Source organism: Nicotiana sylvestris, chromosome 1, assembly GCF_000393655.2.
Source record: "Nicotiana sylvestris chromosome 1, ASM39365v2, whole genome shotgun sequence".
Lineage (NCBI taxonomy): Eukaryota > Viridiplantae > Streptophyta > Magnoliopsida > Solanales > Solanaceae > Nicotiana > Nicotiana sylvestris.
In genome coordinates this window covers 144,307,152-144,332,507 of record NC_091057.1, presented here as the reverse complement: position 1 = coordinate 144,332,507, position 25,356 = coordinate 144,307,152, and the positions used below count along the sequence as shown (strand labels likewise).

Here is a 25,356-nt window from a genome sequence, read left to right as displayed (position 1 = left end):
TAGGAAGCCTTGTTAATTAAATTCTGTGGTCCCTACTGTGCCTAAATAATAGAAAATAGTGGAAACTGTTACTTAGTGGGAAAGAAAACGTGGAAACCGTCCCTTAGTGGGAGAAGGAAACCTAACAGGTTTTGAAAACGGTTTTGACCTAAAAAACGCAGCTATATATGTGGATATAAGGGCTGGACGTTTTTTACATGATTCTGACTGCGTTTTCTCCTAGAATTTTGCCCACCCAAAATTCTTTATTTTCAGTTATTGTTTGGGTAATACAGTAGAAGACTGTGGAAATCTGCTAGTGTATTTTCAACTGAGGAACTGGAGAACGACATAGATTTATTGTGTTTACGCTTCAAGAGGTAATCCTAAAATCTCCATACGTGCTAATTGTTAGATTACACGTGAATAAGATTCTGTTATTGCTTCCGCTGTGGTATATATTCCAACATAAGGCAGGGACACAAATAATTTCTTGCAAGTATTGCGCAACACTTGTCACCGAAAAAAGAAAGAAAGAAAGAGTTGCTATTTTAATAACGAATGAAACACTTTTCAGATTGTAAGGGAAAGTGAAAGCTTTCCAGCAAACTGCTTGGAACTAGATAATTACTCCTGTACAGTGTAAAGCATACATTTGTGACTAATGACAAAACATCACCAACTCCCTGGACATGCACAAGAGTCAGAAGCGAAAAAGTACATGCTCTTCAAAAAAAAAAACTTCAAATACTCTTGAACCCTTGCACAGAGGGAAGGGAAGAGAAACTGACTAGACAGATTCTCCAAGTATTATTCACTACAAAATTACAATCCTGTAAGCTAAGCCTCAATGAGGGCTTGTAATAGTTCCTTGACCAAAAAGGCAGGAGAAAACACCAAATGGGGTTATACTTTTAAAAGAGAAAAGAAAAGAAAGATTTAAAGTCTGGAAAGAAGGCACCGGAGAAAATGTCAAAATGGAGAAGAAAATGCAGGATTAGATATTACAGTAGTGTACTTGGTCATTCTAGTTTAGTTTTTGTTTGAGATTGTTGCTGTTTTGATTATTGGTGCTGGTTGTGGTGTGACTTTGGTTGAGCCTTGCAGCAGCAGCAATAGAAGCAGCCACACCACCAGGACGAGTGCACAAGTTTGGATCATTCCTCAGTTCAGCACCTATCACTCCCTCTGCATCTTTTCGTGTCACTAGCTTATCTGCTGGTAATTTTGCACTCGCGTCCTGCCAAATATAAAACGAGCAGATTAGTAACTTGAAAAATAAGGCAGTTTACATGTTACAACAAGTGAAAATGCATTACTAATATAAAAGTTCTTTACATTGTCACTCACAGTTAAAAACAATTTGATGAATGGAGGAATCTCACATCGGACCGGGATGAGACCGCTGGTCTTCTTATAAGGCTTAGGGCTGTGCATATATCTGGTAAAACCAATAACGCGAACCGTTAATTGTTTATTGGATTATCGGTATCGGGTTATTGGGTTAACGGTTCGGTAACGGTTTAGAATTTTTTCATTATTGGGTTATCGGTTCGGGCCTCGGTTTGCCAATTTTGTTAATGGGTTACCCATAACCCAATAAGAATTAATAAAATTACGACTTTACCCTTAAGTATATATATGCCAGGGCTTCAGTTCATTCTCTCCTATTCTTTCTCAGCCGCACTCTTCAGTTGCTTTATCTTTATTTTTCATAGACCTTACTAGTTACTCCTACCATAAGTCTTTAGTCTTATACATTAGACTTTTAATTTCTATAACAAAATTCATCCTCATATAGGGCTTGCTCTATTGTTTCTTTTTTCAGGTTAGACATTTGACAAATAACATCCAGTTTATCTTGGACCGTTTGAGGGCTTCAATGCTTGTGGAAGTGCAGGTATTGTATGAAATAAAAATTTTAAATCAACTATTGTTGTTATCATATCGGAGGAGGCAGCTAATGCCTTGGAACATTTTGTGGGAATTGTTACAGTTTGATAAATATTTATCCACTGATCTTTTGGTGAAGCCTATAAGGATTGTGTAGTTGTTGTCTTGTTAACTTGAATTTGAACTGTTAATACTATATGTTTGAACTTGTTAATTTTAAGGTGAAATTGCTACTACTTTATATTATTATTAATGTATTTGGACAAGAGTTGTTGAGGAATTAGTACAATTCTAGTTGTGGCCACTGGACAGAACGCAAAAATGGGTAGTATACTCTATGTGAATTCTTCTTCTTTTTGCTTAACTCCAATGAATTGTCTTCTCTTTTTTGCTTAACTTTAGATTGAGTTATCTTATCGGGTAAACCGATAACCGAACCGATAATGATCGATAACCGATATCTTATCGGTTCGGTTATCGGTATATCAAATTTGTAAACCGATAATATTCATAACCGAACCGAACCGATCGATGCTCACCCCTAATAAGGCTTGGGCAATCCTCCCTTGGAGCTATCTTTTGGGGGTGTGAGTTAGGCCCAAAGCTTATTTTAACATGGTATCAGAGTCAGGCCCTTGGCCGATGTGGGCCCTGGGCCAATTGAAGGGGGTGGAAATACCGTCGGTCCATGATCGTGCACGTTCCAGACCGAACAGTGGAACCCGAGATAAAGAATGTTCGAATCTCGGCATGAGGGGTGATGAATGGGAATGAATCCACACCATAATTTTCATATGGTGAAAACGACTATGGAAAATAGGATTTAACTTATAGATGGTGACACTTTAAAGAATTCTTACAGCGAGGATTTCAGCCAGTTTTGTTTTCTCTTCCTCTTTGGTAACACGAGCATTGCGAGTAGCTGCTGATTGAGCTGCAGCAGCAACTCCACCAGGGATAATGTTGGTACGTCCGGTGGCTCTCACTTCTGCGGCCTGTATCGCCGCTGCGTCGCTGTAATCCACCGGCCTGTTTCCGGCGGTGAGAGCAGTGGCTTCAAGGGCTTCACCTATGGTAATGTTTGTTTTTCCTGATGATACTGATTCTGAGCTAAGTGGAGCCTTTTTGTCTTGCCCAAGTACCTTTAAAATACGGGTCACATTACAAAAAAAAAAGGTAAGAAAAATATTGATTTAGTGTCACGCTCTATGCTTAATTACTCCTGGATTTCCCAAATAATTAAGATGATAGATCATATACCGAACAAAAACAGAAGTTCCTTATTACAAAATCACATACTAGTTCGTGAATGCAATTGTTCCAGTAAATAAAATTTGTAATACCTCTTTGAAGAAAGAAAGAAAATTAAGCAATAAATTGTCCCTACTAACTTGCATAATTATTGAAATATTAATTCAAACGTCCCTTGCATTGAGACTTTTTGATGAACACCATCCAAAAGAGCAGGAAAAATAAATCATCACTATCAACATCAATTTGATCGCTAGCAGAGGCGAGACTAATATTTCAACCTTCAAATTCTGAATTTTAGAACGGAAATTTCAAGTACAAATAATTGGATTTTAAATTTAAATTGTCTACATATTTGATGAATATGTTAACACAAATACATCATTTGAGCAAAAGTTACTAGGTTCAGCGGCATCATTTGGCTTCTACCTCTGCCACTGATCACTAGCATATAGAACATTGATGTGTGTGTACTAGCTATGCTATGAACATAGCTATGATCAAATATCCGATCACCACTCTTAAAAATTAAATGAAACAACAACAATAACACCATATCCAATGGAATCCCATAAATGGAGTTTGGGGAGGGTAATGTGTAGTTAGACCTTACCCCTACTTTAGAGAGGTAGAGGCCTTATTTTCGGTAGACTCTCGGCTCAAGAATAGTGAGAAAAAAATTAAATGAAACATAGGTGAAAAAGTATAACAAAAAAGGTGAGAAACATGTTAGTTTAGAATTAACCTGTCCACCAATTGACTCAGCAACAGCTTTCTTCCGAGCAAGCGCTCCTTGAATATCTACCACAAGATCCTCATTTTTGACGGTTTCTTCTGGCCTCCTTGGCTGTTCTTGGCTCATTTTCTAATGATCTTAATTCAAGAATTACTTAAGTAGGTGTTTTTTGAGGAAATATGTAACACCTCTTGTATGTAAATGGTGTTAACGTTTAGTATAGTATAAGAGAAGGAAGTAAGGTTGATATAGCGTAAAATACGCATGGAAAAGATAGTTTCTATGCATAAGAAGCGTCGACAAAAGAGGAAAGTGTAAAAGGTAAACACGTGGTGGGTGATTTTGTGTTATATGGATTAATATTGTTAGGACAGGAAAAGAGCTATTTTGGTGGAGATGGGAGGCCCTAAACTTATGTATTTGAAAAAAAACTTTTTGTGACTTTTTCTTTTGGATGTGCTTGTATATTGAATTTGGATCAAGAATTTGAAGAGGAAATGTTTTTTAAATGTGATGTGACCATGATATTTATGTTTACTTGTCACTCTATATGCGATCGAAAACTATAGTTATTTGATACAACTTTGGTGTTTTATCATGTAAAAAATTGATCTCTTACAATTGGTTACTCACTCCGTCTCAGTTTATGTGAAGGTGTTTGATTGTATACAGAATTTAAAAAAGATTATTGAAACTTGTGTTCTAAAGTAAATCATATATATTTTGTGGCTATATATCATCTCATTAAGAATAAAGCGGGTATTTAAAAATTAAATCATTATTAAATATAAAAATGTCTCATTCTTTTTTGGACAAAAAAAAGAAGAGGAAAGTATCATGTAAATTAGGACAGAAGGAGTATAATTTTAACAAATGGCCCTACAAATTTGATAGAAATGAGTTAATACGAAGTATTATTTTCTTGTAAACATATTAGTCCCCTTGTCCTAGAAAGATTTATTCTTTTTGGATTTCGAGACTCATATAAATTGTTATTTGATTACGATTTTTTATATACCTTTTAGATAGTTTAAATTGTTAAGTTTTGCGAGTTATAATATTTTTTATATAGTTTTCAAATACAAATATTTTATTTCAAAAAACTTACAGATTTTGTATTTGAAATCATGGTAAGAGTTAAAAAGTTTGACTTTTAAAATCTAAAAAGTATCATTCTTTTAAGGATAGAGGGTTTATTTTTTTCATCCATACAAATATTATGTTTATTTTTTTTCCTTTTGTGAATTAAGTTCTAATTAATTATAAATAAATTTCTACAATAAATATTAATTACATACCTACTAAAAATAATAACATGCTACATTGCATTATTCGTAACATAAAATAAATCACACTATCACCATTTAGAATTTACTTTTTTTTCTCCTTTTTAATCGATACGTGTGTCGCAATGGCGGGAACTTTTGGCGCTATTCCACATTTCCTAACCAAAACACCCCTTTAATAAACCTAAACATCCAGTCTTCTTCCGCAAATTAAACCACAGTTGCAATTTTTCCTTCCTCTCGAGCTTTTCCATTTCCACGTCTAAAAATGGCTGCAAATGGCATCAATTCCTTCTTTCGCGTCAAAAAGCTCTCAGATAATGCCGTTTTACCCTCCAGAGGCTCCTCTCTTTCTGCTGGCTACGATCTCTCCAGGTTTCCCCCTTTTTTTTTTTGACGAATTTAATGTACCTATCTCACAAAACTAGACCTTTTCCTCAATTTGGTGTATAATCAATTTTGGGAATTTGTAACTTTTTCCTAATTTATTTTTATTTACTCCATTTTTCCCTACTTCTGGTGCAGTGCAACGGAGACAAAAGTGCCTAAAAGGGGAAAGGCTCTAGTACCCACAGATCTTAGTATTGCCGTTCCTGAAGGAACCTATGCCCGTATAGGTATATTCTTGTTTTTTTTCTCTTTCATTTCCATCAATACCAAACACATAAATAGAAAATAGAAAAGATGATTGATACAAGACTTGTATAATAATAATAATAATAATAATAATAATAATAATAATAATAATAATAATAATAATAATAATAATAATAATAATAATAATAGTATAAAAGAAAAAAAATGGGGCAAACGAGAACACATAAGGTTGTATTCAACATTCTTGAATAAATGTGAGTGGCAAAATGATTTAGTTTGATAATCCATTAGTTGTAGTAAGAAGTTAATCAGGGTAAAATCTCGATTTCTATTATAGGCTGGATATTTTGATATTTCATGCTAAATTTTCTAGAGGATTAGGGGCTTATTAGTTCGTGATTTTTTCTTTTATAGCTCCAAGATCAGGATTGGCCTGGAAGCATTCAATAGATGTTGGGGCAGGTGTGATTGATGCAGACTATAGGGGACCAGTTGGTGTTATTCTTTTCAACCATTCTGATGTTGATTTTGAAGTGAAAATTGGTGACAGAATTGCTCAATTGATCATAGAGAAAATCATAGTGCCAGATGTTGAGGAGGTTGATGATCTAGACTCGACAGTTAGAGGCTCTGGAGGCTTTGGATCAACCGGCGTTTGAAATCTTTGGCTTGAATTAGAATCATACTGGTTAAAGTACTATATTTACCAGTAACTACTGATGTATAAATTTTTGTTCATGAGTACTTTTGGCCTTGGTAATTTGGATATGTTTTTATAGATTGGAGCATTTTGGAAATTGCAGATTAGTTAAGTCTTTATGCTTTGTCAACGTTTATGTATGTGTTTTTATGTCATGTTTGTTTTAATTCATGATGCGAGTTAAGGTTTCTTGTCGCACACAAGTATGTTACATAGCCGGTCAATGGACAGATCAAAATTCAATACTTGTGCTAGCTAAAGAAAGTAGTCACTCTGTTGTTTGAGAATTGATTGATAAACTAGGTAAATTCAACCGGATGGTGATGGCAAAGGTCCTAATGCTGAATGATTCATTCTTAGGCATCTCAGTATATAGATGTAATGCCATTTGTCTAGCGGCTCCGGCAGATTGCAGACAAGTGACAACATCCTAAGATGGTTGGGGATAAAGTATACTTATCCTACTTCAATATTCAGTTTTATCTGGAAAATTGGGAGTTAGAATTAGTGATGTCATTCTGATTGATGCCTTTGCCTCAACAACCAAAAACAAAATATTTATTATACCCAAGATATCTCAAGTACAATTTCATTACATATCACATTTTTTTGGGGTTAATTTCCATGATCCAGGTAGGATATATCGAATTTAAAGAAATTGGAAGTACAACAGGAAGGCTATAAGTTAGACATTTTGTAGATAGAGCATTACTGAATTTCATATCAATTTAATTCATTTCATGTCACGGGCGGATGCACCTTTAGCGAAGCAGTGTCACTTGCACTGCTTCACTGAATTTTTTTACTAAGTATATATATTAATACTGTGAGCAAACGGATAAGTACGATAAAATAACATCATTTGACAATAATTGTCTTTTGACATGTTTGTTATGTGTTTGATTTTGCTCTAAGAGGTCAAATGTTTGGAGCTTAACTATTACATTTTTTTTGTAAATATTTGAGAGAGCCTTTGTAGTTAAAAATTATAATGAAGTAGAATTGAACCCGGAACTTTTTCTAGCTTAAAACTCAACAAAACTAACATATTGAGGCTATTTTTCGTTTAAAAATATGATAATTAAAGTTATTATTCTCGTTTTTTTAATAAATTTTGACACCGCTTATAAAATTATTGCGTACGCCCCTGTTTCATCTTATTTACCACTTTCCTTTAAGTTATAGAGCTTTACACGATTCTTTTACGTATTTTATTCAATTTATAGTATGCTCTTTGTATGTAAATCTAAAACACATGGCTTTCAAAATGTAAGTTCAAAAATTCATAGTCAAGAAGCAGTGTCTGCTTATCAACACTAGACGCCTTACATTTATTTAAAAATCATCAGTTGATAATTGAGCATTTATAACTCATTTGATTAAGCGATTTATAATTGTAAACAACATCCCGCCCTACTAGAGGTTTTTATACTAGTAGAAAATACAAAGAATATTTTGTGTGAATAAAATGACTTGAAATAAACTTAAATGGAGATATACAGCCCGTAATTATCCTTGTGTATAGATATTCTTCATGCTTGTCTTGTACATTGTACATCAATCTGACTTTAGGAAATAAGTAGTTGTACTAGGGCAAAATGTTCCATTTCTGTTACTTTTGGGGCAAAAACGAAATCTCAGTAAAAAGACCGTGTTGAATCACTGATGCCGTTTGCTGTAAATTCACTCAACTCCATGCCCTTTTTAGGTAGCCCCATATCCACCCCCTTAAGTTTCCCTCCTCCCCTTTCTCTATGCCTGTCTTTTTACAGTCAATAGGAAGGTGGACTTTATAGAGAGAGAAAAAGAGAGTGTGAAGACTAACAGTAGTTGTACATACATATATACAAATATAGAGAGAGAAAGGAAAAGTGCCGTATGATATAGAGAGAGAAACTCAACGAACGATGAAAAACATTTTCAAGAAGCTTCACCATCCAAATCGATCCAACGACGCTCAACCTACTTCATCGGCAGTATCCTCATCTTCGCCGGCGGCGGTATCATCGTCGTCATCGGCGTCATGTGCTACCGATCACCGGAATTCGAGTTCTGTTGCTCAATCACCGTCGACTCCTTCCACTACGTCGAGTGCCTCCACGGCGGCCACTGCTCCGGCTAGTGCTGGTGGCGGAGGAGGGAATATTTCGACGATCAATCGGCAGCAGGATTATTATACTTCGGAGGAAGAGTACCAGGTGCAGCTTGCCCTAGCGTTGAGTGTGTCATCCTCGCAGGCTCAGGATTCTTTCCCGTGCGATGTTAACTCAAGCAACGGTCAAATACTCGGCGGAGGGCGAACCGCTGCTGATTTGGCACGTGATAGGGAGGATGCCGCTGCGGACTTATTATCGAGGCAGTATTGGGTAAACTTTGAGTTCTCATTGTTATTGAATTTGCTTCCATTATTTTCGCATTTGCTAATTTAGCTTATGATCTTATTAGTTGAAGTCAAGTGAGAGAATCCCATATTTTCCTTTTCTATGCCCTTTTGCAGTGTCATGGTAGTACAACGTTTTGAGCTGTAAACTTTGCAAACAATGTAACTTTCAGAAAAGATTAGATTAGATAACTAATTTGAATTGTGAAGAAGGGTAGCCTTTATTTAAGTGAAGTTAATGAATATTGATAAACAACAACAATTTAGAAACTTAAGAAAATTAAGTTTGGAAACAGAGAAATCCCTATACAAATTTTAGAAACTTAAGAAGTGGAAGATGGCTACTTGAGTTATAGGGTTTGGTTGAGCCCTGAATTTCGCCCTATCTTTATGCCTATTGATAGTGGCGGAAGAAAAGGGTAGGTCAAATAGAAGAGAGAGGAGGGGAAATAAGTCTTTGAAAGGAGGGGACGGCTCACCGGATTAGTGGGCTAAGCAGGAATCAGAAGTTAGATCGAGAAGAGACGGAGGGTTTGAATTTGGGAGAAGAAGACAAAATTTTATCAGGAAGAAAAGACGTAAATGCCCCTGGGTTAGTGATGCGGGCTGGAAAGGCAGAATAGGCCGGTCCTCTTTTAGTTATCATAGGGTCGGACAAGTTTTCAACAAGTATAGGCCTGAGCCTCCACATATGAGCCCAACAACTTTTCCCAATTCTATTAGAATTAATTCTAAGGGGCCCAAATTATTTCAAGTTGCGTCTGATAAGGCTCCTAAGCATATGTGAACAATCACTCCTTCTTCTTCTGTCAATGGTGCTTCACACAGTGATATTTCTTCTCCGAGCTCTAGTGTCTTGCGCCCCTCTTCGACGGCCGTTGCTTCAGGGGCAACACCGGCTAATGCTGGTGGTGTTATTCCATGGCCTCCCGCCTCTGAAGGACCCAGCTCCATCGCCCCCTCATCTTCTCCTGTGCTTAGTTGTGCAGAGGTTACACTTCAAGCTCCTTCTTCTGGGGAGATCGTTGCGCATGCCCCAATTGATGTTAGTGCCCAACCAGCAATTCCAGTTAATATGCCACCGCGGGTTCCATGCTCTCTTCCTTCCCGCTACACTGCTGGCATTTCTGGACATTCCTATATCAGCGGGGTGTTAATCTTAAAGGTTGGTGCCTCTCAAGGAAATGGTGAGATCCTTCTGGCACCTAAAGTTCCTATTGCTAGCAATACTATGGTCTTGTATTCCTCCGGTATGAGCAAGGAAAAAGTACATATAAAAGACGCCTGTCCAATTTCGTCACGGATTGGAGGAGGGGATATGTCCTTCTAGATGGAGGATAAACTATTAAACTTCGAAAAATATTTAGGTGTTTCTTTTGAATGGAGGAAGATAGGGTGTTAGAACTATTGAGAGGGATTGAGCAACAGTCTTTTTATGATGGTGCAAGGAGGGAGTTGGGTCAATGTGTTAAGCAAAATAATTTAGGGGATGTAGTGGTGTACCAGAGAAGGGGCCGAATGTGTGATAGGGAGGAAGAGAGCTTGGCTGGGGGGGGGGGAAAGGGGATATTGTTACTTATGGAAATTAAGATTCTTTCATGGAATGTGAGGGGGATGAATGACCCAAACAAAAGGGCCATTATCAAAGTGAGAGTTAGAGAGTGGGATGCCAACCTAGTTTGTTTTCAGGAGACAAAAATGGAAGTTTTGTAGGATGCGATTGTGAGGATTGTTCGGGGAGGTAGTTGGGTGAAATATGACTGGGTCCCAACAGCGGGAAGTGCCGGGGGCATTCTTCGTATGTGGGATGATAGAAGCTTGGAGGTAAAGGAGATTAAGAAGGGAGTTTTTTCTTTAGCAGTTCTTGTTAAAGATAGAGTGAGTGGGGTGGATTGGGGTTTTGGGGGAGTGTACGGACCGGTAGGAGAAAGGTCCAAGGTGTTTTTCTGGGAGGAACTAGCCAATGTTATGGGGGAATGGGACATTCCATGGGTTATAGGGGGAGACTTTAATACTATTAGATTCCCAGAGGAGAGATTATGGTGTAGCCTGATTTCGTGGGCCATGGAGGAGTTTTTTGACTTCATCAATGATCATTTTCTCATTGATCTTCCTCTGTCAGGGGAAAGGTTTACTTGGGCCAGGGCGGAGGATTCTAACTCAAGGTCTAGGCTTGATAGATTTCTGATATCGCCCTCCTGGGATGAGCTGGTGTCGAATGTGCTGTAGATTCCTTTACCTAGGCTGACTTTGGATCATTTGCCTATCGTGCTAGATGGATGCAGAGGGAGGGGGTGCGTGCTCCTTTTCAATTCGAGAACATGTGATTGAAAGTGCCAGGATTTGGTGACAAAGTGAAAGAATGGTGGACAAGCTACGGGGTATCAGGGACACCTTCATTCCGCCTTTCTAAGAAACTTAAATTGCTCAAGGGAGATATTATTAAGTTGAATAAGGAGGTTTTTGGTAGGGTAGAGATTAAAATGAGCGAGCTTATGCATGAATTGGGAATTAGAGAGAGGGGAAAGGGCGAGGGAGTTAGAATATGAGAAAGTGAGACTAGGGGAGGTTAAGAGGGAAATAGTCGAGTTAGCAATAGCTCATGAGACTAGTTGGCGGCAAAAATTGAGGGCGCTCTGGTTAAAGGAAGGGGATTTGAATACCAAGTTTTTCACAGGGTTGCGGTTGCAAATCGAAGGAGAAACTTCATAGAGTCTTTAGTTGTGGATGGGGTGAGGATTGAGGGAGAGGAGGTAAAAGAGGTGATAGTGGGGTTTTATGAGAACTTATACAAAGAGGAAGTTAGTTGGAGGCCTACTTTGGAGGGGGGGGGGATAAAATTCAACCACATAGGGGAGGGAGACAGTGAGTGGCTAGAGAGGGCTTTCGAGGAGGAGGAGGAGGTGCACGAGATTGTGTCGAGTTGTGCTGGTGATAAGGCCCTCGGGCCTGATGGTTTCTCCTTGGCCTTCTTCCAGCTCTGTTGGAACACTATTAAGGGGGAGTTGATGGAAGCCATTGAATACTTCCACGTGAATGGTGTTTTCGAGAGAAGTATCAATGCTTCTTTTATTTCCATTGTGCATAAGAAAGAAAGTGCATCTTGTATCAGATACTACAGGCCTATTAGTCTCGTGGGGAGCATTTACAAGATTATTTCTAAAGTGCTATCCAATAGACTCAAGAAGGTTCTTGACGTGTCTATTTCGTCCTCCCAGAATGCGTTTGTGGAAGGTAGGCAGATCCTGGACGCTGCTTTGGTGGCAAATGAACTTGTAGACTCCAGAAGGAAAAATAGAGAAGCCGACTTATTATGCAAGTTGGACCTTGAGAAGGCTTTCGACCACATCAATTGGGAGTTCCTGGATTTCATTATGATATGGATGGGGTTTGGGGTAAGATGGAGGGGATGGATCAAGTTCTACATTTTCTCAGTCAGATTCTCTGTCGTGATTAATGGTAGCCTATGTGGTTTCTTTGGCAGCTCCAGGGGTTTCAGGCAAGGTGATCCTCTATCCCCCATGCTATTCATTCTAGTGATGGATGCTCTGAGTAAAATGATGGATCGTGCGGCTGGCAGAGGCTTCTTGAGAGGATTCTCAGCTCCGATCGGGGCGCTCAGTGCCTGAAGAGTCTCTCATTTGCTTTTTGCGGATGACACTCTGGTTTTCTGTGTTGCCGATATGGATCAGTTGACCTACCTGAAGCAGGTCCTGCAGTGGTTTCAGATAGTATGAGGACTCAAAATCAACCTCGGCAAGTATGAGATTTTCCCGGCGGTTGAAGTTGCTAACATCGATGCTTTTTCTTATGTTCTCAGATGTAAGGTGGACTTTCTTCCCACTACTTACCTGGGTTTCCCATTGGGCGCTTCGCATAAGGATACTATGGCTTGGAATTCAGTGATCGAAAGGGTTGAAAAAAGATTAGCACGCTGGCAGAAACGGTACTTGTCAAAAGGTGATAAGGAAGTGCTTATTAAAAGCACCTTATCGAGTATGTCTACCTATTACTTGTCCATGTTGCAAGCTCCTGTGAGCATCATAGAAAAACTGGAGCGGTTTCAAAGGAATTTTCTTTGGGATGCGGCGGATGGAACTAGAAAGTTTTATCTAGTGAATTGGCAGACAATCACTTCCCCAAAGAGGTGGGGTGGACTTGGAGTAAAAGATCTTAGGGTATTCAACAGAGCTTTGTTGGGGAAGTGGCTGTGGAGATTCGGGGTAGAATGCTCTGTGGAGGGAGCATCATGAAGAATTGGGAAGCTTTCAATGGCAACATCACTTACAGGGTGGGAGATGGAAGTAGAATCAGCTTTTGGAATCATAGGTGGTGTGGAGAGGATACTCTGAGGGTCTCTTTCCCCACGTCTTACAGAGTTTCAAACCAGAAGGAATTGATGGTTCAACAGATTCGCAAGGAGCATGAAGGGGAGGCGGGGTAGTATGAGACCTCTCATTTAGAAGGAACATGCAAGATTGGGAGATTGCGGAGCTCCAAGATTTGTTGGCACTGCTATATGGGCAAGACAGGCGCCAACCAATCTTGTGATTCTTGGAGATGGGGGTTGCGTGGCGATGGTTTGTTCACCGTAAAGTCCTTTTACCAGAGTATGTTAGTGAGAGAGGAGACCACTTTTCCATACTCCTCGATTTGGATTCCTAAGGCGCCCATGAAGGTGTTCTTTTTTGCATGGCTAGGTTTGAAGGGAGTGATCTTCACTGTTGAAAATCTACGAAAAAGAGGAATTACACTTGTTAGTTGGTGCTACATGTGTAAAAGCTCAGGGGAAGAAGTTGATCATCTTTTGTTGCATTGCCCTGTGTCCTCGGGTTTGTGGAGGGCAATCCTGAATCTTTTTGGTGTTCAATGGGTGATGCTAAGCACTGTAAAGGAAATGTTATATAGTTGGGCCGATTTTCGTAGAAGAAGAAAGCAAAAAGGGGGGGGGGTTGGTATGAGACCTCTCATTTAGAAGGAACATGCAAGATTGGGAGATTGCGGAGCTCTAAGATTTGTTGGCATTGCTATATGGGCAAGACATGCCCCAACCAATCTTGTGATTCTTGGAGATGGGGGTTGCGTGGCGATGGTTTGTTCACCGTAAAGTCCTTTTACCAGAGTATGTTAGTGAGAGAGGAGGCCACTTTTCCATACTCCTCGATTTGGATCCCTAAGGCGTCCATGAAGGTGTTCTTTTTTGCATGGAGTGATCTTGACTGCTGAAAATCTGCGAAAGAGAGGAATTACACTTGTTAGTTGGTGCTACATGTGTAAAAGCTCAGGGGAAGAAGTTGATCATCTTTGTTGCATTGCCCTGTGTCCTCGGGTTTGTGGAGGGCGATCCTGAATCTTTTTGGTGTTCAATGGGTGATGCCAAGCACTGTAAAGGAAATGTTATATAGCTGGGCTGGTTTCCGTAGAAGAAGAAAGCAAATGGCGTGGAAGTTCGCCCCGTTAGCTCTCATGTGGATAGTTTGGGGGGAGAGAAATAGGAGAGCTTTTGAGGGGATTGAGTCTCCTTTTTCACATCTTAAGAATAGTCTTTTATCTTTGATCGCTTTTTGGTGCACTCATATAACCCCTACTTGTATAGAAGATTGGGCGTTATTTGTAGAGAATCATGTTCGATGTAAATTCTCTACTTTTTGGTATACTTCTTGTATACGGGAGTTTTCTCCCTTTTGATTAATACAATTTACCTTATCAAAAAAAGAAAAAGCATTACATGATTTGGATGCTCATGGAAGACCAAGATTTAGATTTGTAGTTGACATTACGGGTTTTCAAGCAAAACTGTCATGCTATTTTTAATTTGAAAGACACATGAGTTTCTTTTAGGATTTTATTTGTTATCTGTCTTATGCTTAACCTTGAAGGTTTGAATAGGTTCTGTTCCTCACGATACTTTATCGATGATGTTTTTCTTTTTTCTGCCTCCACTCCAAAAGCTTAATAATTTGTATACTTTGCTAGTTCTTGGGATATGTTCTCTATTGAAGATGATTTTCAGTTTGGTTCTCATAATTTGGTTTCTACTTTTTTCTCACTTACTTTACCCTCGTATCAGGATTATGGTGTGCTGGACTATGAGGAGAAAGTTGTTGATGGTTTCTATGACGTATATACTCTCTTCACAGATCCAGCAAGTCGTGGGAAAATGCCATCTCTTACTGAACTTGAAACAATTCCTGGGAGTTCTGACTTTGAAGGCGTGATAATTAATCGGAGAATTGACCCCTCCTTGGAAGAGTTGATGCAGATTGCACATTGTATTACATTGGACTGCCCTGCCAGTGAGATTAATCTGTTAGTACTGAGGCTTTCGGAACTTGTAACTGAGCATTTAGGTGGGCCAGTAAAGGATGCAAATATCATATTGGCCAAATGGATGGAAATAAGCAACGAGTTGAGGACATCACTTCACACCAGTGTGCTGCCAATTGGATCCCTAAAAGTTGGGCTTTCACGTCACCGTGCATTGCTTTTTAAGGTGATTATCATAATGAAATGTTATGTCTTTTTAAGAGCGTTGTAAATCTACCTAGAGATGGGCCTTATCTCCCGAATTTACTTTGCATCATTGATCTACAAAGCTTTTGTTACGTTTATTTTAACCAGTACAATTGCAACTCAAACCATGGCCATAGTCTTCTGTACTTGTGACCTCATTTAGCTGGCTTTTGACTCATTGAACTTTGTAAAGGTGCTATTTGGGAAGGGTGTGGGCAATTCTTATTACTTTAATCAGATATAAGTCTGAAATAGTGGGAACTTTAATATTCAAGTTTGTTGACGTTATGCTCTTGTAGCATTTGAGTGTTTACTTTTTTATATATTAAGATTTGTATCGTCATCATTGCTATTGTTTTACTGGAGACAGGTACTAGCTGACCATGTTGGAATACCCTGTAGACTTGTTAAAGGGAGTCACTATACTGGCGTTGAAGACGATGCTGTCAACATTGTAAAGTTACCAAATGATAGGTGAATTTCGAAGTTCCATATCTTCTCTTAAATATAATTAGGAGGGAACAATTATATCCTAATTTGACATGTTGCAGAAAGTATTGTGCATGTTTGACCATGGTTGATTCTGTTTACAATTCTTTTTGCTGTCGAAGTTGTTGCGTGAGAGTCTCATATTATTTGCGGAAACGAGTTTTTTCCTTGCATAGTTTTGGACAATCTTCACATTATGAGCTAGCTTTTGTGATTGAATTAGACCAAGTTCCATTTCTTAACATTCGTGAAATTTAAAAGTACTTATGGGTCCTTTTTATGTTCCTTTTTATGTTTTACATAAACTGTTTCTCAATATTATTTAGTCCATTGGTATTTGACTATCTATTTTTTGGAACTTTATTTCTGTGCCTTTAATTTAAGTTTCTTAAAGCATTTTTGTCTTAATTTTTATAAAGTCGGCAGGTCTCGATCTCCTCTTTCAGTGTATTTTTGTGGAGTTGTTAACACTACTTTATGTCAAATTCTGTTTTTCGCTGTGTTGTCTATTTACGTAATATGGGTGGACCCTCCCAATGTATTTGAAAGGTCAAGTCAAAATTTGCTTTTCTGTATCAGGGTAGAATATTATCTTTGTGAAAATTTGTTTACCTTATGTTGTTAAATTCTCGATACTGGAGCTTTACGTCTGAAAATATTGACTAATCCCCTTCATGGTTGCCAAAGTTTCTTTCTGTAGCTAGAGAGAAAGAAGAGAATACTGAGTAGTGCTTCTTCTAGTCTGAACTCCTAATTAATAGTTTGAACTTTTCAAATACTCCTTGTCTCAAATGAATGGCAACATCTGATTTTTATGATTATTACAAGGAGAGATGAGAATGTGTATTTGTTAACCATTTTTTTGATGAAGGAGAATTTTATTAAAAGCATCCAGTGGATGCAGGCAAAAGATTACAATTAAGAGAGATGGTGTCTGCTCGTATACACGCACACAAAAAAAAAACTATTCTATCACTAAGGAGCAGACACAATCAAAAAACTGAACACAACTAGTTACAGGTGCCTGATTTAGCCAACTGAACAAATTCAATAAGCATTTTGTTTTTACTACATGAGTCGGAGTTGAGATCCCATCAAAACATCTACGGTTCTTTTCATTCCAAATGCACCAAAAGATAGCAGCAGGTATCATTACCCAAATATTTTTGATGGATTTACCAACTCTCCATGAACACCAACGTTCGTATTTGTTAACCATTTGTTGTCACCTAATAATATTTTTTAGTTGAAAGTACACAATAGAGAAGAATCATATTTTGATACAAGTAGTAAAGGTTCCACATAAAGTCATATGGTTTCTAATGTTGCTCCTCCGTCCCACTATTTGTTTCCTTTCTATTTCGTCCCAAAACGGTAATTTTTATCCTTGAAATATAGATTAAATGCATTTTCTATAATCTAGTAAATCATGTAGGACAATGTTTACTCTTCTCACTACAACTTCTCCTCTAAGCATGAAGTCTAAAACGTGGATTAATACCATCAATTAAAGGGATGGTATAGTACGTTAGACTGTATCCAAAGTCAATTGTGCTAAGTGTTCCGAGCAGTAGTCATCTATGCAATCCCATGAGACACATGATCTTTCTTCATCTGCAGCTTCAAATTGTTACTCTTACTGCCCGAAGCTTTAGTTGCTTCAATTGCATAATTGCATACACATGTATGTATTGCAACCATTGTGATTAATTGCTTTTGTCGCACATCTCTCTACATTTTCAGCCTCTAAATCAATTCTTTGCCTTCAGCGAGTTTTTGGTTGATCTCATGGGAGCACCTGGCACACTTATACCAGCTGATGTTCTGAGTGCAAAGGATGCTTCTTTTAAATCATATGGTCCAAAATTGAACAAGATTCCAAGTTTTTCGTCCAATAATGATTCTGGAGTTTCTTACCCGAGGCTGAACTTGTTATCTGGTCAAATTTCTGGATTAGGAGATGATTTCTCTAATAGGTCTAAGCCTGAGAAGATAGAATCAGTTCATTCAATCTCAGATGCAGGTGGTAGCTCCACCCCTGGTTCTTCAGCAATCAGTAAAAGACCATCTTCTTCAAATCAGGTCGATTGGACTTCGCCATTAGCAATTGGAACTTCTTTGTACAAAGGGGGCCGTGGACCCAATGCGGCTGGTGATGGCTTGAGGTTGAATGTAAATGTGGTTCCTTACGATCAGAATAACCCGGAGGACCCAAAAAATCTTTTTGCTGATCTTAATCCGTTTCAAGTAAAAGGCTCTGGCAATACAGTGATGCAGAAAAACCCTGCAAGAAACAAAGTCAGTGAATTGCAACAGCCGAAAAATACTTTGGTCACTGGACGACCTCCTGCCCCTATGATGTGGAAAAATCGGTATGCACACAATGAGGTCCCCTGGAAAAACGATTCTGATTCTGAGGCACTTTTTCCAAAGAAGAACTGTGGATCAAGTGGCTATAATACATCATCAATAGCATCTACCAGCTCAAACATACCACAGAAATCTTCCCCTGATACCTCCAGGTTACAAGGAAACTCACATCCTGCCTATAGAGGAAATGAAGGGGTTACTTCCACCCAGGATACCAGCTCCAAATTAGTAGCTGAACATGAATTTAGAAGGTTGTCTGTTCAGGACAGTCAAAACAATAATAGAGAAACAAGTCAATGGGAGGGGCACATTTTGCAGACTGATGAGTTAAATAGGACACAGGCACACGGACAAGCTATTATCCTGGAAAGTGACCACATAAGAAATTTGCAAGCTCAGTCAATAGGAACAAATATAAAATTGAAGGAGCCAGAATATCCAACTTCTTCAGGCGATGCAGGTCGAAATCAGGTTGATCCTGTTTTTGATGATGTTGGTGATTGCGAAATTCCATGGGAAGATCTTGTCATTGGCGAGAGGATTGGTCTTGGTAAGCCTTTGTTTGCCCTGTCTGAAATATCTTGCAATGATAATGCTGGATGCTATTGTGCAAATGCATTTAAACCTCATTCCTTTATATTTATGCAACAACTACGTCTCAGCCTGAAGTTTCATTAAGATTTATACTTCCGTGTGTTTGTGTGGGGCCAATAAAAACATTTAATGTACCATATACATTTCTACCTCTGTACTCCATTCCCTTCCATACATTGGATTGAGAAGTGAATAATAAATTTTGAAACATTTTGGAAATTTCTATCTAATGTTTGTCATGGAGGAGTGAATAGAGTGCATGTCTGTAAATTACTTAATTTAGGTTTAGTATTTTGTTGGAGATACTTAGTTGCTTGGTTAATAAAAGTGAAAAGCAAAGGGCCTCAACATACTTTCGCTTCTCCATCTAAAGGATGCAATCATGCTTTATCCACTTAATTATTTGTTTATACATCTAGATTTTCTATTGGGATATTTCTCTGGAAGCCAGTCATAATTCAGATATTCTGTTCTTATTTATTTTTAAAAATATGCTGCATGATATCCACAAAAATGGATGGTAGTAGTCAGAATGCTATTAGGTAAAATTGTGGTTTTACTCTTAGTATGTCTTCTTCATACTGAAGTTTTCTGGTCCCATTTTCAGGTTCATACGGGGAGGTTTACCATGCAGATTGGAATGGCACTGTAAGTGATTTTATTTAAAATATTCCTAGGAGCATTTTGTTTCATCTTCCTATTCATAAATTGTTACTAGCCATGTTACTACAAGTGGCTTCAAGTTCTGAGTTGTCAGTGTGCTCTTTTTTATATTTCCTCTATAGCTTGCCTCACATTTCATCACATTCCAATGTTCTAATGGTGCCCTCACTTTCGGCTGCTAAGTGTTGTCATCATCAGTCCCCTTGGAATAATATCTAGGTTCTGTAGAAACTTTTTTCTATCAATAAGTGAAAGCTTTGGTATTGATGTTCCTTATTGAAATAGCTTTGGTATTTATGTAATTGCTTGAGTTTATTGATCATTGAATTCTTTTGCTTGTGAATCTATCTGAAATAGGAGGTTGCTGTAAAGAAGTTCCTCGATCAGGATTTCTCAGGTGCAGCTTTGGCCGAGTTTAAGAGAGAGGTCTGGACTCTGCACTTTTATACTTATGTACTATTTGATGCCTGCATTGAAGTTTAATCAAAAGAGCACTAGAAACATGTTCTTGTTGAGTTTTTCCCCCTTCCCATCGAGGTAGACTTAGACCTTCTTGTTAATATAACATAAATGCTTCCATAGAAAGGGAAATAATATTACCTGCCTACCTGGTCCTTTAGGATGAATCTACAAACCTGGTTAACCTGGTCCTTTAGGATGAATCTACAAACCTGGTTAAACACAGGGAAGATTAAGTAGCTCTGTTATGTTTGCATTTACAGGGAGTATGCTGGCATAACCTCTTTTATAACATTCGTGTTCTTTTTGTTGGAGTCCGTTGTAGCTGTATTACCCTTTGTCTGTTTTCAAGAGTCTTGAATTGTTTGGCTACAAGTTATATTAGTGTGAACATAAATCTGTCTGAAGACAGAGTTACGATGTTAATATGACTTATATGTTATATTAGTACCAACATGAATCTCTAACAGTCATAGTCAATTCCTTTTTTTTTAAAATTATTTTGAGAATGGTAACAATTTCCATATATCATAGCACAAAGGCTGTGCAAAAGCAATATATGGAAATAGTCGTAATCGATTACGACAATTTCCATATATTGCTTTTGCACAACCTTTGTGCTTTGATATATGAAAATTACTGCATGTTTTCTTATTATATTGTTGTTGATACTGCTTGTTCTCTTATTATCTTGTTATTGTTACTGCTTGTTTTCTTATTATCTTGTTGATGGTATTGCTTGTTGTCGCTGCTTTCTTTTTCTTTCCTTGAGCCGGGGGTCTATCGGAAACAACCTCTCTATTCTTAAGGTAGGGGTAAGGTCAGCGTACACACTACCCTCCCCAGACCCCACTCGTGGGATTATACTGGATTTGTTGTTGTTGTTGTTGTAGTCGTAATCGATTCTCTCAATCATTTTCAGTTTTATCCTGTCACTAACTTTCAGAAGTCTTGTAAGACTCTCAAATGGTCTGACTGTCAGAAATTTTCGTAATCGTTTGAATGAGTTGGGCTTTATTGACCTTGAGATTGAATCTGGCCCGAGGATGCTCTCATGAAAACCAAAATTTTATTATGCCAAAAATAGTAGAAATACGAAGAAAATATTAGAATTGTGGTTGAAAAGTTAGTTTGACAGAGAAAACATTAAATCAAAGTTTAAAATTTTAGTAGATAAAAGAATTTGAATTCTCGAAAATTGTTTAAAATAATACTATTAAGGGAATGGTGTCAGAGATTTTGTATAGTACCAAAAAAAGAAAAAGAAAAAGGGTGTGCTATAAATTGGAATGAAGTACTTTGAGGATAATTTCCTCCATTCTCTTTATCCAAAGACTACCATTCTATTTAGATGTGAAAATTACTTTCATTGAGCATCTTCATTGTCTTTTATGCCTAAATAGGAGTATGTATAAATATTTTTCATTAAGAATAAGCTTGTGTATTTTCCTTTCTTGTGTCAACTTTAGTTTGTAAGTTTCATCATTTTGGTAAGTTTGATGAGAATCCTAAGTCTGATTTTTTAGGTTAGATACTAATCAATGTTTTTTTTTATCTTCTCATAGTTCTGTTAAATTAAACTGTACTTTTGAAGAGATATTCCTCAGACTTAATGTTTGCACTTCTCCTTTTTCTTTTGTTTGCTGCTTAACTTTCTTCTTGTTGAAATGCATCATTAATTTAATGTAAATGGTATTTACTGGCAGGTGCGTATCATGCGTAGGTTACGGCATCCAAATGTTGTTCGTTTTATGGGTGCTATAACTCGGCCACCCCACCTTTCTATTATCACTGAGTTCCTGCCACGGTATGTTTGTATTTTGATTCGCCTTCCCTTTTTCCTTCAAATTTTGCCATAATTAGTAAGTTTTTGGCTATTATCACAATCAACTTATTGAATCTGTGCTACATGGACGTCTCTCCTTTGGTGTACTTTTGTTGAAAATATATGGCGCAAGCCCAAGCACTCGATGCAAATTCTTTACTACACAAAACATCACTTTCAGATGAATTTTTGAATGAACATCTTAATGATTTTAAACTATGTACTAACTTTGAATGAATCAAACCTATTAAAACCTAGTAAGTGTTTGTAAAGGGGGGTGGGGGTGGGGGTGGGGGGACAATGCACTTAATGAGCCGAGAATTGAATGATCCAGATCTTCATTAAATTGAAATAAGCGAGGCTTACTGCCTAAGTCTCATGTCCACTAAGCCATAACATGAATTTTCTTTTAGGTGTCTTTATTAGCATTTTGTGGATGGTAAATCAATGAAAAGCAGGTTTACCATTTGGATTAATTTTTATTCAGAATAAACCTTTGGTTAGTTCACCATATAATTGTTTCCGTCTGATGTATTTTTTGAGAGCCCTTTCTAGTATGACATGAAAACTACAAAGATGAATGATATATTCTATCGTGATTTGTGTTTGATATGTGGTTCTACAAGTGCTAAGTAAGTGTTAAAGTCTCTTTCAGCCAAGCATTAGTCATCAAATAATATCTAATTTTGGCAAGCAGTTAGTGCTTTTTGAAAATTTTCTTGTGAAAGAGGAATTACTCATCTAAAAAATCATGCTTTTCAGAGGTAGCTTATATCGGATAATTCATCGTCCTCATTGTCAAATTGATGAAAGGAGGAGAATCAAAATGGCTCTTGATGTGGTATGATCCAGCAGCATCTTTACTTGATCAATATTGCTTGGTGCTTCGGACCAATTGATCAGCATTTCTTTTGCTTATGTTCATCTCGAGGTTCCTCTTGTGCAGGCAAAGGGTATGGATTGCTTACATACAAGCAACCCTACAATTGTTCACCGTGATCTGAAGTCACCTAATCTCTTGGTTGATAAGAACTGGACTGTTAAGGTAATTCGCTTTCAGATGTTTGAATCTTCCTTCTTTTTACCTTTCATGAGCTTATGTCATTGGCGAGTGAGCAAAATTTATTATTTTTGCCCTTGGTGTTTAGTTCAATAGTAAGAGCGCAATGCATGATGTGTGGATAAGCGCACGTCACGAGTTTGAACCCCCGCGGGACTAAATAGTCGGGTATTTAAGTGGAGAAAAGGGGAGGGATGGACCCATTATCCGATGAGTTTTGAATTGTGTGCCAGCTGGCCCCCAAGGAATTTTTGGTTATAAAAAAAATTGATCTTTTTTGTTTTGTTGAGCTGGTTGTAAACCTGTATTGCTTCAGTGAAATGCTCACAAACTGCGTTAATCTTTGAGCAAACAGCTATAGGCCCTCTTTCTTTTCTTTTTCAGCTCTACAATTTAGGTCAGAAAAATGAAAAGGGAGTTTATTTGATTATTTGATTATGGGATGTCTCGGGAGGGATGTGACTCTGAATCTTGAAATGCAGGTATGTGATTTTGGCTTGTCTCGCTTGAAGCACAACACATTTTTGTCATCCAAATCAACAGCTGGAACGGTGAGAACTATATATCTTCAATTATTTAGATGTGTTACCCTTACCATTAAGTTTGGATACTAATTATCTTATTTCTTCACTTCCTTTCTTATTTCCTAACCTAGTTTTTTTTTTCCATAGCCTGAGTGGATGGCGCCAGAAGTTCTTCGCAATGAACCTTCAAATGAGAAGTGAGTTAAGATTTACTTTACTAACTCCATGTTCTCGCTCATAGCTTGTGCTAGATATTCTTGTAGTTCTATTTTCTTTACAAATTGGAGCCTTTTGTTTTTTTGTCAATCTTCATGTTTAGCATGCTTGTCAGCGTTCGTCTTGTTGTTACTGCTTGTAAGCTTTGTAAAGAAAATAGATTTTGGAATCAACCTAAGCCCCAAAAGCTAGCTCATTAGTGAGGATTGCCCGAGACCATAAAAGGAGAGAATAACTCATTGCCTCGACTAATGTAAGACAATCTAATACCTCGTCACATGCCCAGGGCGGTATATTTTGAGCATGGACAATATATGATAGCACTTAAGGAAATGGACCTTAGGTAACTCAAGTCCAAAGCAAGTTCAAGGATGAGGATTCCCAAGATCATAAAAGAAACACATCCCTTTCACTCTGTCAATGTGGAGCAATCTAACGACCTATAGTACATTGGATACGATCCAAAAAAGGGGAAAGTTTTTCATTAAATACTATTCGTACTTGGCTGAAAATTGAGTTTTAGAATAGTATTAATGCCCATGGAGCTGGACTGCCGCTGTGCCGCACCATCTCTGCAAATATGGAAAATGAACTCTTTTCATGGGAGTTATTGGTCCCATAGAAAGGAAGTGATCTCGTATATCCTTCTCCAAAAAAGAAATGAGCTCATAGATGGCAAAGCTTGCAACCTGCATCTATTTTACATCAGGTTTTGTACTTGCTGAGTTCTATGCTATCATCGGCTTGATATTTTGGTCACTTGACAGGTGTGATATCTACAGTTTTGGTGTCATTCTATGGGAACTTGCTACCTTAAGATTACCTTGGAGCGGGATGAACCCTATGCAAGTGGTGGGAGCTGTTGGCTTCCAGAATAAACGTCTCGAGATTCCAAAGGAACTTGATCCTGTTGTAGCAAGAATAATATGGCAATGTTGGCAAACGTGAGAGTGACATGCACCTGTTATGTTCTTTTATAATTTTGTTTATTTCCTTCAAGACACAAAATGCTAAATTATCTTGTACATGTTTTTTTCCCAGTGATCCAAACTTGCGTCCTTCATTTGCTCAGCTAACAGTGGCTTTAGCACCATTGCAACGTCTTATCATTCCTTCGTATGTGGATCAGCCCAGCTCCCATTTGCCGCAGGAAATTTCAGTAAATTCTACTCCGTAAATTTTCCAGTTCCCTAGGTGCTAATGTCGGTCGGTCATTTTATATCTGGGAAAAGCAAGGTTTTGGTTTTCGTTTCGTCCCTATGCAAGACGAAAGAACGGAGACTGTCTTTTGGGCAAAGGAGTAGATGGTGCTTGTTCCTCAGAGAGGTGCTTTGGGAAGAAAAAGTAAAAGCGACCTTGGTAGTGCTATACTGCTGTTGAAATGTGTCGTTTACGTTTTAATCTTCTTGTATAGTGGTTGTGTATAAGTTGATCCCGAAGGGAGCGGTTGCCCTTTTGAGTTGTATATTCTTAATGACATAAATTCCTTGGTTGAGGCCCCCTCGAAATAATGGGGTGGTGCCCGTAATCACTTATCGCATGATCCCTGTATAGTCTATACAACAGTGGCTTGGCTAAGTTGCCAGTTATCGCGAATATATTATTGGTCCCTTTGGCAAGTCTGCACTGTTTCGATACTTGAAAAGCAAAGAAAGATAAATATCTTCAGGTAGCCTGCTCGTGTGATCATCTTCTTGTTTGATAAAGTGTTATGATTTGGTTATTTTGTCGGATCTTGCTTACATATCAATTTAACAATGTGGTATATGTCTTTACTATGACAGAAGACTAGAAAGACTCTTGGCAAACCCTTAACAGCTA

General features: G+C 38.0%; 3 protein-coding genes across 3 annotated transcripts; 2 read left to right on the top strand and 1 right to left on the bottom strand.

Moving 5' to 3' along the window:
• Positions 1-870: 870 nt before the first annotated feature.
• LOC104224378 (late embryogenesis abundant protein 47) lies at positions 871-4,063 on the bottom strand. The gene is made up of 3 exons (XM_009776010.2): positions 3,869-4,063; positions 2,733-3,014; positions 871-1,219 (listed from the first exon to the last, which is right to left on the bottom strand). The coding sequence occupies exons 1-3, from the start codon at positions 3,983-3,985 to the stop codon at positions 1,007-1,009; spliced, it is 612 nt and encodes a 203-aa protein (XP_009774312.1). The 5' UTR covers positions 3,986-4,063; the 3' UTR covers positions 871-1,006.
• Positions 4,064-5,337: 1,274 nt separating this feature from the next.
• LOC104224369 (deoxyuridine 5'-triphosphate nucleotidohydrolase-like) lies at positions 5,338-6,572 on the top strand. Its single transcript, XM_009776003.2, has 3 exons — positions 5,338-5,520; positions 5,671-5,762; positions 6,157-6,572. The coding sequence occupies exons 1-3, from the start codon at positions 5,414-5,416 to the stop codon at positions 6,399-6,401; spliced, it is 444 nt and encodes a 147-aa protein (XP_009774305.1). The 5' UTR covers positions 5,338-5,413; the 3' UTR covers positions 6,402-6,572.
• A 1,630-nt stretch (positions 6,573-8,202) lies between these two features.
• Positions 8,203-25,207, top strand: LOC104224358 (serine/threonine-protein kinase EDR1). Its single transcript, XM_009775992.2, has 13 exons — positions 8,203-8,808; positions 14,893-15,315; positions 15,706-15,809; positions 17,594-18,744; positions 19,396-19,436; positions 19,809-19,877; positions 21,617-21,717; positions 22,498-22,576; positions 22,682-22,780; positions 23,278-23,346; positions 23,467-23,516; positions 24,303-24,479; positions 24,577-25,207. The coding sequence occupies exons 1-13, from the start codon at positions 8,350-8,352 to the stop codon at positions 24,710-24,712; spliced, it is 2,958 nt and encodes a 985-aa protein (XP_009774294.1). The 5' UTR covers positions 8,203-8,349; the 3' UTR covers positions 24,713-25,207.
• The last annotated feature ends 149 nt before the right edge of the window (positions 25,208-25,356 follow it).